Source organism: Hyperolius riggenbachi, chromosome 4, assembly GCF_040937935.1.
Source record: "Hyperolius riggenbachi isolate aHypRig1 chromosome 4, aHypRig1.pri, whole genome shotgun sequence".
Taxonomy (NCBI): domain Eukaryota; kingdom Metazoa; phylum Chordata; class Amphibia; order Anura; family Hyperoliidae; genus Hyperolius; species Hyperolius riggenbachi.
Genome location: NC_090649.1, coordinates 48,790,401 through 48,804,415, shown reverse-complemented (window position 1 = coordinate 48,804,415; position 14,015 = coordinate 48,790,401). Strand labels below are relative to the sequence as shown.

The 14,015-nt window shown below is 44.9% G+C and overlaps 1 protein-coding gene across 3 annotated transcripts in view; it reads left to right on the top strand.

Annotated features, from left to right (window-relative positions):
- PKHD1 (PKHD1 ciliary IPT domain containing fibrocystin/polyductin) overlaps positions 1-14,015 on the top strand; it is a 607,682-nt gene that overhangs the window by 138,736 nt on the left and 454,931 nt on the right. For all 3 annotated transcript variants that reach the window (XM_068280030.1, XM_068280029.1, XM_068280031.1), the window contains exon 34: positions 2,262-2,412. In XM_068280030.1, coding sequence (XP_068136131.1) covers positions 2,262-2,412 — 151 coding nt within the window. The remainder of the gene's footprint in view (positions 1-2,261; positions 2,413-14,015) is intronic.

Sequence of the window (14,015 nt, the reverse complement as noted above, 5' to 3'; positions counted from 1 at the left end):
TACATTTCATGGATTTTAATTACAGTAGCATGCATTATTTAAAAGCTATAATGGCCGAAAACAGGAAAAATAATGAATTTTTTCCCACATTTTTCCTATTTTCCCATTAAAACATATTTAGAATAAAATAATTCTTGGCATAATGTCCCACCTAAAGAAAGCCTAATTGGTGGCGGAAAAAACAAGATATAGTTCATTTAATTGTGATAAGTAATGATAAAGTTATAGACGAATGAATGGAAGGAGCGCTGAAAGGTGAAAATTGCTCTGGTGCTCAAGGGGTAAAACCCCTCAGTGGTGAAGTGGTTAAAGACAGACAGGAGAAGGAAATAAACATGGCAGCCTCCATTTACCTCTCACTTCAGGTTCCCTTTAAAAAAAATGAAAAATATAAAAAAAACCTTAAGATAAATGTACTGGTCCCCTAGACCCTTCATTTGTCTTAAAAAATGCTAGGTTTCCTAGCCCTAGCAAGGCCGCTGGAGGTCAGAGGATCGCCGGCGGCCATCTTGTTGATGTCACTCGTCATATATGGGAATATATAAGGGGGGAGGTGACCAGGGGGATTGAAACATTTCAAAAAAATGTTTAAAAAGAGAGGCAATTAAAGGCTCACCTCTCCTGATCAACCACTTAGGACTGATACATTTATTGCACAGAAGCAGAGATCAGACAACACGTTTCGCGGGTGTTACCGCTTCTTCAAGACATTGACAAAGCAATGTGGCAAGTGGCTGAGGTAAACGGGTATGATCGCCTCGGACATAGGCTGCCAGAAGATTCCAGCAATTTGCAGCAGGAGTGCGACGGGTGGGGACGCTCGTCAGGGGAGCTCTTCAATCAAGGTTCTAGATGATTCTGTCATGGGCTTGTTAATTAAAGGAATACCGAGGTGAAACGGAAAGAAACAGAAGCCATACATAGTTTCCTGAACATGTGCAGACACTTGTCGAGGCCTTAGTTACCTCCTACGATGCTCCATTTGCAGGTATATCGGACTGGTAAAGGTCCAGAGAAAGTTGTTGACCTTTGGCCCGAATCCAGTTGGCCATGCATTGCACAGTAGCTCAGTGCCACCGCTCTGTTTGTGCCCCCATGTGTCATATTGCAAATGTTAGAAGGCCTGGGGTGTGGGCTGTGCGGTGGCACTGACCTACTGTCATGCATGGCCAAATGGATCCCGGTCAAACATCAGCAAAGTCCTGGGCCTGTACCGAACCAATATATCGGCAACCGGAGCATCGGGGAAGGGAACAAAAGCCTTGATTAGTGTCTGCAAGCTATCAGAAAACTGTATTTTCTCTATTTGTTAATTATCAGTTGGTTTAAGTTAGGCATCGGTAAAGGTAGGGCTCGCATGAGAATTAGTGATGAGCCAAAATTTCACATATGTGCAATTTTGCTTCGGAATTTCCAATTACGATGCAAAATCGTAATTTGTAGTTTTCGGAAAACTCGTAATTAATGTAGTTGTAATTTCACATTAACTTGTCACGTTGTGTGTAATTTTGTTTACTCGTAATTTCAATAAACGATGTGAAAATTAATCGTGATCAATCGTAATTGCGTGAGAATTGGTCGCAATGATGTAAAATTGCGCAGAATTACAAATGCGCTGTTATGAAAATAATCATAATTATGAAAATAATTATGCAAAATTAAGCGTAAAGGAAACTTACCATTACAATCATCACTAGTCAGAATAAGGTTAGGTTAGGCCATAGTAAAATATTGGTAAAAATGACTGATGTCACTAAATGTGACAGGAGTTTTTGTGAACCGCCGCATAATTTTGTCTGCTGTTACATGTACCAGAAGTTTCCCATAATGCACTGTGTGTGTGTGTTACTCTTCAATTTTAACTGGTCAGACCGCAGTAAAGTACCATCTGATTGGGCGCCCTCTACTTTTAGGCCTTCGGACAGAAACCCTCCTGCTGTTCCCCGTTAAATAATGCAGCACAGGCGTGCGATCGCGCTTTTCGTGTTCCGCTGACGATTTGGCTAAGCGGCCAGGAATTGGCGTCATATATTTTAGCACATGTGCCGGTCTCGTACTCGGGCTGCAGATCAGCAAAAAACAAATAAACGATAAAAGAATGGAAACAAAATTACAGAAATTTGCAAACTTTGACAAATGGCGGCCTGTACTTGCCACAAGGTAATGGGCTGCAATGATTAATAAGAGCAAAAATAATTGCATTTCATTAAGATTGATGACACCCCGTCCTCCCCTCCCTCCCTCTCTCCCTCTCGTTTTAGCCCTAAAGTGGAAAAAGATGAAGTCCTCATATATATGGGCTGCTGTAGCGTCGCCGTGGCAACAGAGGCAGAGATGGAGTGTCAGGCGCCTAATCAGCCAATTATCACTCAGATTACTGCGATACGGGGGAGCTGGCTCCAGAACACCCAGGTATAATCAAATCTTTTTTTACAGAGTGATTCAAACAGTTTGAAATTAAATTTGTAACAGGGTGTACATTAAAATAAAAAAACAATTTAGGCAACGGTTGGGGTTATAAATAACGCTAAGTGCTCCGTGAAAGTCGGGACGCCTGTTTCTGCCGCAGAACAACATTCCGTTTATCGTTAAGCAGGATTTAGCAAAAAAAAATCTGTAGTTAAACATAGAGTTTATTACTAACAGATAAGGGCCTGCAGATTTAAGGGGAACTCTAGCTGGACCAAAAAATATATTGGTACGTACTCATGTACTATCAGGTTTAGAGGGGGATTTATTTATTTATTTATTTATAAAGCGCCAACATATTACGCAGCGCTGGATTAAAGTGGACTTGAACTCTTGCACTGAACAGAAGGAAAACAGAGAGAAGTACACCCTGTATGTATTTAGAGAGTTTAGCCTGTTTAATTACTCCCCTTCATTTGTGTCTAATCACTAGTTGTAATTTGATCTCTCCCCTGTGTCACATGACTGCCATGGCAGATGAGCTCGTTTGAAAGCACAGGATGCTAACTATATGTCTGCTGTCACATATCTTTTAAAGCAGAGAGGAAGTTCTGAGTTCAGGTCCGATTGAAGATGTAATGAGGCCATCTGCAAGGTAGTAGATTTGGGGCCCACTTGTGATCCTTTTGGTAAGCTGAAGAGGAGAGAGGTCAGAGAAGGAGGCAGATGGACCCTTTCACACCCACCAGGCACCAGGAACCTGCTTAGGTTGCCTGGTTGATGCTCTTGCAGAAGGTCTGGGCTTTTTGCTCTTTTCACAGCAACATAGCAACTGGATCCATTTAAAGTGAACCCAAAGTGAGAGTTATATGGAGGCTGCCATATTTATTTCCATTTAAGCAATACCAGTTGCCTGGCTGTCTACTGATCCTCTGCCTCTACTTTTAGCCATAGACCCTGAACAAGCATACAGCAGATCAGGTGTCTCTGACATTATTGTTAGATCTCACAAGATTAGCCCCATGCTTGTTTCTGGTGTGATTTAGACACTACTGCAGCTAAATAGATCAGCAGGACTGCCAGGCAACTGGTACAAATTAAAAGAAAATAAATATGGCAGCCTCCATATTCTTCTCACTTCAGTTGTCCTTTGTTACAATTACTGTATGTACAAATGTGTACAATATTAACCTTTATGCTAACAGTAGTAACACAAAATTAAGTGAAAAAATGCACAAATATTAACCTTAATGATAACAGTAGTAATGCACAATTATGTACACATGTGCTCAATATTAACCTTTCTGGTAACAGTAGCTATGTACACTTAAAGAGAGTCTGAAGCGAGAATAAATCTCGCTTCAGACCTCATAGATAGCAGGGGCATATGTGCCCCTGCTAAAACGCCGCTATCCCGCGTCTTAACGGGGGTCCCATCACCCCCAAATCTCCTCGGTGCAGTGGGGGAGTGCTTCCTGGTTGGGGCAGGGCTAACCGCCGCAGCCCTGCCCCACACGCGTCTGTCAGCGCGTATCTCCGCCTCTCCCCCGCCCCTCTGTCTTCCTTCACTGAGAGGGGCGGGGGAGAGGCGGCGATGCGCCGCTGATAGACGCGACTGGAGGCAGGGCTGCAGCCGTTAGCCCTGCCTCCACGAACGACCAACTCTACGACCAACGATTGCGGGGGTGGGTTTGGGGGTGAAGGGACCCCCGTTTAGCGGCGCGATAGCGGCAGTTTAGAAGGGGCACACATGCCCCTGCTAACTATGAGCTCTGAAGCGAGATTTATTCTCGCTTCAGACTCTCTTTAAGGTGCGTAAACATTAGTTTAATACTATGTACATTTGCACCTAAAGGTGCGTACACACGCACTACGGCCGCCAACGACGGGTCCATCAGACCCTCCCGCTGGGCGGACTTTCTGGCGACAGTAGCTCGTGTGTACGCGCTGTTGGCGGACTGATAAGGCTGTTTCTGAGCGATCCGCTCAGCTGATGGTTCAGAAAAAGCCTCATCAGTCAGTCGACAGCGTGTACACACGCGCTACTGTCGCCTGAAAGTCCGCCCAGCGGGAGGGTCTGACGGACCCGTCGTTGGCGGCCGTAGTGCATGTGTACGCACCTTTAGGTGCAAATGTACATAGTATTAAACTAATCTATATAACCCCCCCCAAAATGCAAATGTGTATAGTGAGATATCAGCAATGGTAATGACTGACAGCCTTTGTCTTTGAAGTGTGGTACAGCCCAAAACTATTTAAGATTTGCTGCATGCTTGTTTCTATCGTTAATCAGACACTACTGCAGCCAAATAGCTAGACCAGCAGGGTTGCCAGGCAACTGGTATTGTTTAAATGGAAATAAATATGATAGCCTCCACATACCTTCCACTCGGGTTCACTTTAACAGCCGATCATAGGCAACCGGCATCGTCTTCTGATTCCCAGACCTGACCGTCCATTTCTGAATTGCAATTTATCATTAGCAGAGACTCTCCTTCCTATTACTTGTCTGGGCCACTCGTGGAAAGCACTAACCATCTCCCATCATCGCTGAACAAGTTATCATTTGTCACGTAGGTCATGGGAGAACGATAATGATGAATCCCGGGAACCATTCATCAAAACACAATCATTCATCTGCTCCCAGCAAAGCTTAAACGTTCCCAAACAACAGTGCGGCGGTCAATAATAGATTACGGGGCAGGTCGCAGCAGATGGGACAGTCGTGGTGGTGGAGTAATGGACACCTTGCATTGTCAGGTCGAGGGAATTGACCATGTTCTGTCAACCAGGTCCAGCCTGAGTGATTATCGGAAAGTTTACCTGGAAACGGGGCGCTAGATGTAGTTTCTCAATTAAATTCCTTACTGTGCTGCTCGGTTGAGGTCCCAGTTCATCTAGGTCATGAAAGTGCAACTCCGATCCTTGACCATCCATGCCAGTGTTTAGGATGGAATAAGAAATGGAGAATTGTGTTTTACTTGATGAACCACACCTTTCCTAATGTTATTGAATTTCCTGATTGAGTACTATCAATTAATTTGAGCTGTGCTAAAATGTGTGAGGGCCAGATTTTGGAAAAGGCCGCAAAGGCCATGGCCTTGGGCGCAGTGGCCACACCAGGATGGTCATGCTCTGGAATAAGGTATTCGTATGTAGAGAGTTGAATGCTACATTACTGGGGTTTATATGCGTAAAAGGGCAGTTTCTATAGAGCTTTCCAGGACAAGAGTGTATAAATTGCACTTCCTCGCCCCCTTAGACCCGGGCACACTATTGTGATGCGGTAGCAAGAGATATGCCCCAGTATTAGATAGCGACCAATATAGCTAGCCAGAGGTGGCCCCCAGTATTAGTTAGCTAGAGGTAGCCAGAGGAGCCTCCAATATTAATTACCCAGATGGAGCCCCCAGCATAGGTAGCCACAGGAGCCCCCAATATTCGGTAGTTCGGATACAGCCCCCCAGTATAGGTAGCCACAAGAGCCCCCAGTATTAGGTAGCCAGAGGCAGCCCCCATATAGCGAGAGAGCCCCCAATGTAGCCAAAGAGCCCCTATTTAAACAGAGGGCGGCCCCCTGTTTAGCAAGCAAGCCCTGGTTTAGCCAAAGAGTTCCCCTTACTGGCTACTTTAAGTGGAGCTCTCTGGCTACCTAAAAGGGGTTTCCCTGGCTACCTAAATGGGGTCCCGCTGGCTCCTTATAAGAGGGCTCTCTGGTTTCCGGGAGTTGGAGGGGGGCTGTGGCTACCTAAAAGGAGGCTCTCGGGGGAGGACCCTGGTTACCTAATATGGGGGGGCTTTTATGGCTACCTATACTAGGGGGAATTAATCTTTTAAACTGATAATGGGGGGGGGGGGCAGAATCTACCTGTGCGCAATAGTTATGACTAAAGCTGCACGCTCACCAAAAATGGATCAGGTAACCCACCGCAGCGTGCCCCGCCCTCTTACTACTGTGGGAACATGTGACAGCACAACATAGCACACGATGGGCGCAAATAAGAGTTCAAACTTTGTGCAGGAGTCAACTGGGATCTGTGCGTCACAAAACAGCATTTGGGTAATCGCACACATGTACCCACATTGCAAAATCGTAGAAATTATTGCTTGTCACACAAAAAAGTCACAGGAAAAATCAGGCAAAAAGTTGTGTTGTGGGTACGTGTCTTTATTTACCATAGTACACATGAACAATAGTAACTCATTGTCTATTGCTAGAAGGTAATGGGCCACTATTCTCATTTAACTACTTTAAGACCGCAGCGGGAGCCCCAGGACCGCCTAACACCAATTGGCGTAAAGTCCTGTGGCTGGCAGAGCTCCGTCTGCAGTCTCCCAGCGGTGATCACCACTCAGAGACTGTTAGACGGCGAAACCGCCATGTAATTATCCCGTACAGTGCTGTGATCTAAGGCAGTGATGTACTGGGGACAGCTGTGTGACACGTCTGTCCCCTCCATTGGCGCAGGGGTTGATTGGCTGTCATAGGCTGAAGCCTATGAAAGCCGATCACAGTGATTGGCTGGCGGGTGAGGGAGGGCGGGTTTGTTAAAAAAAAATTAAAAATAAAAAAATATTTGAAAAATAAACATATAAGTGTTTGTAAAAAAATAATAAACACTGGGGAGGGATCAGACCCCACCAACAGAAAGCTCTGTTGGTGGGGAGAAAAAAAAGGGGCGGGGGGAATCACTTGTGTGCCGTGTTGTGCGGCCCTGCAGTGAGGCCTTAAAGCTGCGTGGCCTTTTCAAGAAAAATGGCCTGGTCTTTAGGGGGCTTAACACTGCGGTCCTCGAGTGGTTTGATATAAGTATTGTAACATAGGGGCATAGGTAGTGAATGCGTTTTTCCCTTTGGTTACCTGCTTAAAAATGTCTTTTTTTAAGGAGACACTGGTTGTCTGATATCACTATTTTTCAATATTATTGGGAGTGAGTCAAAAGTAGTGTTGGGCGAACAGTGTTCGCCACTGTTCGGGTTCTGCAGAACATCACCCTGTTCGGGTGATGTTCGAGTTCGGCCGAACACCTGGTGGTGTTCGGCCAAACTGTTCGGGTTCGCCCGAACTGCTGAATGCCCGGCCGAACAGGGCCCCTGTTCGGCCGAACAGGGCCCTGTTCGACCGAATACGGCCCCCCCTATGGGGTCGCAGGCATAAGGGGGGAGCATGCCCCGATCGCGGTTTTCGGAAATTCCCCCCACCCCCTCCGCTAGCGCTCCCCCCTCTGCCCGCTTCCCCATACAAAAGTTTGACGAAAGTAAAATAGTACCGGTGGTGGTGGCTGGCTGCTGCAGTGGCTGGCTGGCACTATGAAGTGACTGAGGAGGAGGAGTCGGAGTAGGACGCGTTGAGGGAGGCCGGGCAGCGGGCGGTTCAGCGGTAGTACCCTTGTGGTACTTCCGCCCTTTCTCTGACCTCACGTCCTCTGCGTGATGACGCATACTAGGGTACGCGTGACGCGTACCCTCGTATGCAGAGGACGTGAGGTCAGAGAAAGGGCGGAAGTACCACAAGGGTACTACTGCTGAACCGCCCGCTGCCCGGCCTCCCTCAACGCGTCCTACTCCGACTCCTCCTCCTCAGTCACTTCATAGTGCCAGCCAGCCACTGCAGCAGCCAGCCACCACCACCGGTACTATTTTACTTTCGTCAAACTTTTGTATGGGGAAGCGGGCAGAGGGGGGAGCGCTAGCGGAGGGGGTGGGGGGAATTTCCAACACCCCCCCCCCCCCCCGCGATCGGGGCATGCTCCCCCCTTATGCCTGCGACCCCATAGGGCCCCCAAAAGCGGGATGTTCGGGGAGTTCGGGGTTCGGCCCGAACATGCCGAACATCGCGGCCATGTTCGGCGAACGTTCCCGAACCCGAACATCCAGGTGTTCGCCCAACACTAGTCAAAATAAACTTGTGGTTAGAAGGGGAGTTCCCCACTTGAGCAGGCTGCCACGCTGCCACGCTCAAAATAACAACGGGTTTGTATATAAGAGGATCAGTTCAGATAATGAAACCACATAATACATATTCTTGAATCCAGGGTTCAATATCAGACTTTATTACAGGTAGTCCCCGGTTAATGAACGAGATAGGGACTGTAGGCTCGTTCTTAACCTGAATCCGTCCTTAAGTCGGGACGCGGTGCTATCTCTGTCCTCTGTGCTTCCAGTGTCCCCCTCTGTGTCTCTCGTGCCCCCCCCCCCCCTCTGTGTCTCTCGTACCCCCCTCTGTGTCTCTTGTGCCCCCTAATGCAGAGTATGTGCAGCGGAAGGCGCAACAAGTCTCACCTGCTTCCAGGGCGGCTCCGGGCCAATCAGCTGCATCCTCTCTCCCCTCAATGTTCCTCCCGGAGGCTTCACTAGCGTCGCGTAATGACGCAATCAGAAGGAGACCCCGCGCCTCCTTCTGATTGCGTCATTACGCGACGCTAGTGAGGAACATTGAGGGGAGAGAGGATGCAGCTGATTGGCCCGGAGCCGCCCTGGAAGGAGGTGAGACTTGTTGTGCCTTCCGCTGCACATACTCTGCATTAGGAAAGTTGGTTCCACAGGTAGTCCCCGGGCTGCGTAACGTCATTGCGGCGGGTCGGCGGGTGTTCGTATCGGCGGGTCGTTCGTAAGTCGGGGACTACCTGTATATCAAAAATTGCAAAAAAAATAGTAAAAACTTTTTGGCAGCTAAGACCCTTCAGAGCATAAATACAGGAGATCACTCTGTTTTGACAGACGATTACAATAAACACACTGGGCTTGATTCACTAAACCGTTTTAACTAAAATATCAAACCTTATCAAAGTTATCACACCCTATCAAAGTTAACATGCCTTATCAGAGTAGCAGTCGTTTTAGTGAATCAAGACCATTGTGCGATGTTAGATGAAAAAATGTATTTCAGGCAATGACATAAGTCCGTTTCGGGTTGATAACCCTTCATCAGGCCTTTACAATGCATGACTATATCTCCACTGTAAAGACTACGGTACATAATAAAGGAGAAAAAATGTATAGGGGCAACTGCTCCAACCAGATACAACCTGACACCTTTCTGATGGCTGGCTCCGTTGCAAAAAAAAAACAGTTTTAACTATTTTTTTTTTTTACTATTTTTTGCAATTTTTGATATAGTAAAGTCTGATATTGAACCTTGGTTTCAAATCAGGTAGTGATCATGTCGGATTGGCCGGCCTTATTTCAGAGTGAAGGGTCAAAAACTAACCCTGTGGGACCCTAGTACTTGGCCTACCGCTTCCTCATACCAGGGTTTCAACTCAGAAAATGATAAATATTATCTTAGTGGCAGCCAGAATATCGATTGCAGCTTGTTGGAAATCTATGTCTTCTCCCACGATGGAAAGGATTAGATCTAAAATTGAATATATTAGAAAAATTGACCTCCTTACAGCTACAAAAAATAATACAATGGCATCTTTTGAACAAGTATGGGACTTCTGGGACATGAATGTGGTTATGGCGGACTCGGTATCATCAGGGTAATGAGAAGGGCTCAATTAAATGTCTGGGATTTGCTTACAATGTTGTGAAGGATTTGGGATTCTTCTTTGCCCTGTGATAGGTATTGTGCCTTAGCCCTCCTGCATGGTTTTTGTTTTGATGTTAATTCCCGTTTGGAGTAATTTCATACTCAAAATACTTGAAGTTACAGTTAGAATTTTTTTTTAAAAAACCCTATATTGAGGTCTTGCTATTATGTCTCTCCTGTCTTACTGAAGATGCAATAGGTAAAACTGTTTTCCTATCTAGATGTTTATAACTATCTTTTATGTACTGCCATATTTCTGTATGCATGCTTTTGACCTCAATAAAAAAATTTTGAGAACAAAAAAAACAAAGTAACCCTGTGGGAAAGCATAAAGTGGGCACGAAGGGCCCGTACTGTTCACATCCGTGGCGAACACCAGAAGTTCGCCCGGACCTGTTCTCTTGGTGAATTGTTCTGCCATCATTAATGCTGACTACTTATAAGATGCAAAGGAAACATACTCTCTACTGGGAGCAAACCTACTGTTTGTCCCGAATCATAAACAAACAAAAAATAAATAAATAAAACACCAGCAAGTCTCTTACAGCACAGCAATCTGGTACCTTTTGTCTGTCAGTCCAACACGCACAATGTGCTTCCCAGAATAGGACAGCTTTACTCTAAACTAATGAGCCTTAAGGCTCATACACACATCAGATAAAAGTTTTTGGAAAATGAAAGATCACAGACCAATTTTACCCCCTTCCATGTAGTATGAGAGCCATACCTACACAGTCTATTCTATGGAGCTGCACGTCCCATCAGATAAAAATCTTTGCAAGATGCTGCACACAAAGATGCTGTAGACATTCAAAAGATCAGTATCTGCAAAAGATCGGTTCCTGCAAAAGATCCATTCCTGCAAAATGCATTCATAGTCTATGAGATCTGCAGATCATCATATACACATGATTTAACAGACATTCATCTGCAGATCAGATCCACCAGGATGGATTTTCAGATCTGCAGATGATTGTTTGATCTGCAGATGAATGTCAGTTAAACAAGGTGTGTATGATGATCTGCAGATCTCATAGACTATGAATGCAATTTGCAGGAACGGATCTTTGGCAAGAACAGATCTTTTGCAGATACTGATCTTTTGTGTCTGTACAGCATCTGTGTGTGCAGCATCTTGCAAAGATTTTTATCTGATGGGGAGTTCAGCTCCAAAAAAAAGACTGTGTAGAGTATGGCTCTCATACTACATGGAAGGGGGTAAAATTGGTCTGTGATCTTTCATTTTCCAAAGACTATGGTCTGATGTGTGTATGAGCCTTTATACTTCTCACTTGATCACCTATGAGGATGGGCTTTCAACGAGATGTAAATAATTTCTGTATGATGCAGGATTATGCAAATTCTGTATGCAACATTTTATGATCGGGAAAAATTGTGATTTTAGACTGTATTTTTGTGATTTACTTTTGGGTTACTGTAGCCTTTTGGGCTAAAACCACTCATTTTTGTTTTTGTCTTTCTTTTTTTATATTGTAAGCCAGTTTTTTTTGTTGTTGTTGTTGTTTTTGTTTTTATTGTAGTTGGGCTTTAAGTAGAAGCTGACAAACAATTAAACAGGGATATCGTCAGCTCCAGTGATCTTTCAAAGTTTATTAACTATAGTTTAAAACTTTGTTAAACACTTTAAGTAGTTTAATGGTTCTAAAAGCCAAAATAAACTAGAATGGAAAACATTTGTTCTTATTAAACCCCGCACTGATTCCGGGCTTCCTGCTGATGAAAGCGGTTTTTGGAAGGATTTAGCGCTCTCGTTTAACCTGTTCATTGCTCGAGAATAGCGTTGGAGCTGTAATAATCGTTTAGTTTTATGTTCCCCAGAAGCTCCCCCAGGGATGTGAATCCTCCTCTATCGCTCTCTCTGCCTGGTGGTAATACACAGCTCAGAGGGATGCTATTGCTCTGTAGCGGGGGGCTTGTCGAGCACAAAATGGGGCAATCTCAGGCCTGCAGCTGTGGGTGCGGCGCACTACAGGTAACAGCATGACCTGTAGTCCAACCTTTGCACAAATGGCCTCCCTGCAGTGATCAGTGCAAATTAGAAGGTGGCTTTAGTGGCACAAATGCCTAAAGAACAGTTCAGATAGAACATAAACACCACAGTGGTCATGTTAACCACTTCACCACTGAGGGGTTTTACCCCCTGAGCACCAGAGCAATTTTCACCTTTCAGCGCTCCTTCCATTCATTCGTCTATAACTTTATCATTACTTATCGCAATGAAATGAACTATATCTTGTTTTTTCCGCCACCAATTAGGCTTTCTTTAGGTGGGACATTATGCCAAGAATTATTTTTTTCTAAATGTGTTTTAATGGGAAAATAGGAAAAATGTGGGGAAAAAAATAATTATTTTTCAGTTTACGGCCATTATAGTTTTTAAATAATGCATGCTACTGTAATTAAAACCCATGAAATTTATTTGCCCTTTTGTCCCGGTTATAAAACCATTTAAATTATGTCCCTATCACAATGTTTGGCGCCAATATTTTATTTGGAAATAAAGGTGCATTTTTTTCAGTTTTGCGTCCATCCCTAATTACAAGCCCATAGTTTATAAAGTAACAGTGTTATACCCTCTTGACATAAATATTTAAAAAGTTCAGTCCCTAAGGTAACTATTTATGTATTTTTTTTAATTGTAAATTTTTGAATTTTTTTTTAATTTCAAAAAAAAAAAAAGGGGAGTGTGGGAGGTAATGAGTTAATTTTTTTGTGTAAAAATCATTTATTTGTATGTGAAAAATGTGTAGGGTGTAGTTTACTATTTGGCCACAAGATGGCCACAGTAACTTTTTGTTTTAATGCGACCTCCAAGCGTCCTTCCGGAAGCTTGGAGGAAGTATAAGGAGGCTGGACACGTGAGTTTTTTCTCAAAATGATCGCGCTGCCCATAGGAGAGCAGCGGATCAATGTGGGGCTTAGATCAACGAACGGGAATGGATTTTCCCGTTCATTGATCTCCGGGCGAGCGGGCGGCGTGTTTACGAGCGGGAGCGCGGACAGCGTCGGGTACGCGGAAAGTACGTATTTCTCCGTCCCTGGGGGTTAAAGGATGGAAAAAGGGACGGAGAAATTCGTACGGGCGGGGGTAAAGTGGTTAAAGGATACCCGAAGTGACATGTGACATGATGAGATAGACATGTGTATGTACAGTGCCTAGCACACAAATAACTTTGCTGTGTTCCTTTTTTACTTTCTCTGCCTGAAAGAGTTAAATATCAGGTATGTAAGTGGCTGACTCAGACAGGACGTGACTACAGTGTGACCCTCACTGATAAGAAATTCCCCTTTTTACCTCTTTCTTGCTCTCAGAAGCCATTTTCTGCTAGGAAAGTGTTTTATAGTTGGAATTTTTTATCAGTGAGGGTCACACTGTAGTCACTTCCTGTCTGAGTCAGAACTGAGTCAGCCACTTACATATCTGATATTTAACTCTTTCAGGCAGAGAAAGAAAAAAAGGAACACAGCATAGTTATTTGTGGGCTAGGCACTGTACAAACACATGTCTGTCTCATCATGTCACATGTCACTTCAGGTATCCTTTAAAGGGAAACTAAACCCATGTAAAAAAAAATGAGTTGCACTTACCTGGGGTTTCCACCAGCCCTCTGCAGCCATCCTGTGCCCTCGTAGGCACTCACGGCTCTTCCGGTCCCGCCAACAGCTATTGCTGGCGTCAACACGTATATTTGTACGCGTCACATCTGCAACGTTTACAAAGATACGTATATTGACGTCCGCAATAGTGTCCTGCACCTGCAGCAACATGTGCAAAGATACGCGTGGCGGGCTGCAAAAACAAAACAAGCGGATCTGTGAGTGACTGCGAGGGCACAGGATGGCTGCAGGGTGCTGGTAGAAGCCCCAGGTAAGTGAAACTAATTTGTTTTCATGACTTTAGGTTCCCTTTAATTTGGGCCTAATAATTTGGGAGGTGCCGCCATTGGCTGCTATATAAATTGCGGTTATGGTGGTGCCGCAGCAGTAATTTTGGCGTGGGATACTTACCGGCTGTGTCGGGCACCGGAGTTCTATACTATAGCGGAACTCC